Source organism: Anneissia japonica, unplaced genomic scaffold (genome assembly GCF_011630105.1).
Source record: "Anneissia japonica isolate Jap-2015-1 unplaced genomic scaffold, ASM1163010v1 scaffold987_len1640505_cov201, whole genome shotgun sequence".
NCBI classification, from domain to species: domain Eukaryota; kingdom Metazoa; phylum Echinodermata; class Crinoidea; order Comatulida; family Comatulidae; genus Anneissia; species Anneissia japonica.
In genome coordinates, this window is record NW_022714175.1 from 1509811 (window position 1) to 1514857 (window position 5047).

General features: G+C 36.0%; 1 protein-coding gene across 1 annotated transcript in view; it reads right to left on the reverse strand.

Annotated features, from left to right (window-relative positions):
* LOC117108917 (5'-nucleotidase-like) overlaps positions 1-5047 on the reverse strand; it is a 9665-nt gene that overhangs the window by 1697 nt on the left and 2921 nt on the right. The window contains exons 2-5 of the mRNA XM_033251099.1: positions 2437-2650; positions 1422-1607; positions 696-899; positions 115-360 (exon numbers count right to left, since the gene is read on the reverse strand). Coding sequence (XP_033106990.1) covers positions 115-360; positions 696-899; positions 1422-1607; positions 2437-2650 — 850 coding nt within the window. The remainder of the gene's footprint in view (positions 1-114; positions 361-695; positions 900-1421; positions 1608-2436; positions 2651-5047) is intronic.

Consider the following 5047-nt stretch of genomic DNA (forward strand, 5'->3'; position numbering starts at 1 on the left):
TGTGTATAAGAGACAGTGATTCGAGAGGGCCGTTTATTTGAATAATAGTACGGTAATTATATACATAATACTGAAAATAGGTTAGCTGCGTATTTAGGCGTGAGTAAAACTAACCAGGTTTAATTGGGCTCTGAATACTCCCCGCTGTGGTGATAGCAATACTAGCGTTACTCCATTGTAGTTCATTAGGCATTTGCAAAAATGCTGCCACCATCGCATCTGTTATCAAATTACCATAGTTACACTCTCTTAGGCCACATGCCTCATCTCCAAGAGTTACAAACGTTTGTCCAATTACTTCAGCACCAACCTCGTCAACTTTTACACCCCAATCCTCGACTTGTGATGCAATTATGGGATCTACGATAACAACAATATTACAGCTAATACATCGACGCTCAATATCTATATTGTGTACATAGTATAAAAATAGACAGAAGGAGTTTTTTTTTTTTTTTTTGGTTTGATCCAAATGCCATGCAAATGCATCTTATCGGTACACTTTTTACTTAGTCAATTCATCAACACAAATAAGTCAAGCACAAATAACATGGATGGGTAAAAAATTCTGGTTTCAAAATTTATTAAAAATTTATACAACGCCGGTATCCTTTTAAAATAAAACACGTGGCGCTCTTCCCCAATTTGATTTAAAAAAGAAAAAAATGTAGGCCTACATAAAATACAGAACATACCTGTTGCCACAGAATGGTCTAGTAAAATTGGATTTCCACTGAATGTTTTCACGTTGCCTTCTTCCGTAAATGTTACATCCAACCGACCGAGATATTTGCCGTAGGCATATGCGGAGACGACTAGAACTGTTCTCCTGGTATCATAGTTAGGGTGCACGACGATTGGGTAAACATCATAAGGTGTTTCTGAAGATGGTGGCGAACCTGAAAATCGAGATTTGGTTATGAAAAGTCGATGGCAGCATTCACAGTGCAGAGTGACGCGCGGCAACGAGTTTCACAGATTTCACTATGGGACACTATAATAGGTAAAGGTAGGTAAATGTCGAAATCTGAAGCTCTGGGCTCACAGGCCGGAGTGCTCATCTCTCTTTCCTTCAAGCGTTTGGGCCAAACTGCACTGTGCAAGACTGTGAGGGGTTCACCACTCCCGCACAACAGTCCGCTTTACCTTTCCAGCATATGCCGGTACCCATATAAAATAAGTCAGTACAAGCGGATTCTACTCCACTTGCTTGCGGTTAAGTTGAATTCGCATGCACTGCGCACGCGCGATTATGGTAGAAGCTGCTTTAATTCAGTGCAATTATTTTTTGTCCAGTTATTTCACTGCTAAGTATATTTTGTACCATGTCTTAAGCTGATCAATGTTGCTTTGCAATACGAAATATATACCCACCAAGCATTTAGTCATTGTTAGACTTTAAAATTATTATAAGGGACTACCTGTGTATAAAAACGTATTCGTGTGCCCTCCGATGACAATATCGACGCCCTCGACTCGGTTAGCTATATCTAGATCGACCTCAATACCCGAGTGTCCCAATGCTACTATGATGTTGACGTCACTAGCAAGCAAAATATTCACTTCTTTCTGAACTGCCTCAACTTCGTCTTCAAACGTTAGTCTTCCTTAAAATATATGAATGAATAAATAAATAAGATAAAGGAACGTGATATGAGACCTGAAAATTACCTGGTTTGCTTATTTTTAGCAATACAACCAGATCTATATCTATTTTCTTGCCTTCAACAATTAATTTTTTTTAGTATATATGCCTATATATATACATAATTATAAATATATTGTTTTGATTTCCATTTCTTTTCTTGTTCATGTGATCCGTGCTGTGTCACTGTAAAAGCAGAATAAATACATAAAACAAGATCTTCAATTTATTTTTCATTATACAAAAAGAGAACTCAGAGAAAGACTCATATTAAGTTAATTTAACTGCATATTCCTATACATTTTAAGTACAGGCCTAATTGCGTTCCGAAAGAAAAATATATTTATAGAAAATACTAATATTTAAGAGTTAATCGGCTATGGAACTACAAAGGATATTACTGCGTACATATTCAATATAGTCAAGAGTGGCTGCATAAATAAATGTGGCTTATGGAGTGAACAGTTCCATTTTATTGTGTATTGAATGTCTCAAGTTGAAATATCGAAGGGAACAAATTTGCCTCATTTCTTTCTTTCGTTACATTATTCTTTCTGTTACATTATTCTGAATATGTTATGCTCTTTCTCTGAACATTGACACTTTCAAAGAAAAAGAATGTTGCCAATGTTACGTTTAACAATATTTTGAATATGCACATCGACCCGATATGAAATATTTTAATTGGTTTATTATTGGCAGTAAAGAAATAACCAAGATTCGGGATCAATACGAAACAAAACGACGTCTTTAAATGCTTTGTGAGAACATCTAAAATTGGACACACTTACCCGTGTTGCTGAAGTCCGGGGTGGACGACAGCGTGTAACCAACAACCCCGACCCTAGTACCATCCAACATAATTATAGCACTTTTGCCAACCTTCCCTTGAAAAGCGTCTTCGCCATCCGCATTTATATTACAACTGAGGATAGGGAATGTAACATTATCCAAAAAGGATAACAGGTTGGCAATTCCGTCATCGAATTCATGGTTTCCTAAGCTCTTTAAACAATAGAAATATTAAATATAAACAAAAACAGTGATGGTTGGAGTACTGGTCTACATTTTATCCATATTTATGTACAGAGTGAAAATCGTATTGTAACAACAATACCAATAACAATAACGATAACGACGATGATGATAATGATAATAAATGGTGAAGGAAGGAGAGTAAGAATAACTCATAACTTGCATGGGTTCTTTAAAGTGCACATTAGCAGCCCCATACGCAGGATTTTTATTGAGAGGGTGAGAATTTGTGGATAGTGGACCAAAATGGGAGGGGGAGGGGACGCTAATGACATAGCCCTTCAGAGATCGCGTGGGCGGAGCCTTCTCGCGCACAGACGTTCTTAGATAATAGTTGTTCTGTAGCCTACATAATATAGCAACTTTGATATGTAAGGAAACTAATCTATACAAAATTAAATCTATAGAATTCAATTAAACACATCGTGAAAATGTCATTAATTATACGTAAAAATAAGTTTATTAATATGATTAAATTTTTAAAATCGTAAATAAATCGAGGTCGGAATAAAATAAATCGTACGGTAGTACATATTGGACATACACATAGATGTGTAACGTACGCGCCTTTCAACGACGTGGTGTTTCGTATTTTCACTGCATAATGTAAACATAGCCCACTATGTAAAGTTACAGCACAAGAAAAATGAAAAATTAATAAATTTAAACGTAAAAAAATAATGTAGGTCTATAACGCACTTATGACTGAAAAAGCCTATAATATTATTAGAGTATTATAAATACTAAATTTTTACCATAAATGTAGGCTTAAATGTTACCAGCATATTATAAATAAATGAAATTAATGGAAATTGCGAATATGAACAAAGAATTACAAGCGCTCTACCGTATATCATGGGGTAGACGTCAAAAATATATAAAATCGAGAATTTACAAAATAAGCCTATACTGATCTGATTGGGAGCAGGGTAGGGAAAGCAATAAATCCCTTTGTTGTTGTTTTAAAGCAATTAAGTCCACCACTCTACTGGGCCAGGGAGGGAATTTAACATACGCATTGGGGCCGTGGCGGATCGATTCAGGAATTCGAAATAGAGTGGGGTGTACAGTGAGGAACTCTCACAGAAATAGAGGCCCGGGTCCACCCACCTCAGCCGGCCGCGGCTCACCACCAAAAAATTTATGATGATACCTATAAATGGCCGGAAATGGAACTCTCACATATTAATTTGATTATAAATTACTGTATATTTTGTTTTTTCTCCATTTCTTTTATAACATTCAAAAATTTATGGAGGCCCGGGTCGGCTCGGCCCCCTTGAATACACCACTGGGGGTCTATTACACCTCAGCCCCCCCCCCCCCACCATGGTTGGGGGTGAGGCAAGAACATTTATGATTATAGCACTTCAAGATAGCCGGAAATGGCACTTTTAGACTTAAACAAGAATACAGATAATTCTAGTGTAATGAGTTTTGTACGTGGTGCGTTATTGACACTCAAGCGGCGGTGAAAACACTCAAATTCCGCAAAAGCTTATGATACAGTTAAAAGTCCTTGCTTGTACGACAAATTAGAGGCAGTCCTAGTTGTAAACTTCTCTGATTTGAAAGAGTTTTGGTGGATGGATTTCTGGAACGTGTGAGAGGGTCTTGAATTTCTACTCCGGAAAATGTGGACCTTTGATGATTTGGCCCTGCGTACGGGTATGGAGAGCCGAGTTTTAAATATAGATATCTCTATTAATAAATATATCTCTATTAACAGAGATATCTCTATTCAAAACTAAGACATCTCTATTTAAAACTACGATTTCTCTATTTAAAACCAAGATCTCTATTTATAACTAAGATATCTCTATTATCGTTGTTAAAAGAGATATCATAGTTTTAAATAGAGATATCTTAGTTTTAAATAGAGATATCTCTATTTTAAATAAGGATATCTTAGTTTTAAATAGAGATATCTCTATTAATAAGAGATATCTTTATTAGTAGAGATATCTCTATTTAAATCGAAGATATCTCTATTAATATAGATATCTTAGTTTTAATTGGATATCTTGATTTAAAATAGATATATCTTAATTTTAAATATAGATATCTTTTGAATATAGCTATTTAATATTTAAATAGAGATATCTTGATTTAAAACTAAGATACCTCTATTTACGATTAAATGACGACTCGGCTCGCACAATACGGGCCAGATGAGCCAGATGTGTACACCTACATTTTAAGTCCTTATGTTAAGGCTGTTGGTAAGTTCTTATGTTAAGGCTACGAATGTAGGTAAGAATGGCCCCGGAAAAAATGGCCCCAGAAAAAATGGCCCCGGAAATAATGGCCCCGGAAAAAATGGCCCCGGTAAAAATGGCCCCATATGACAGGTAGGTAAAAATGGCC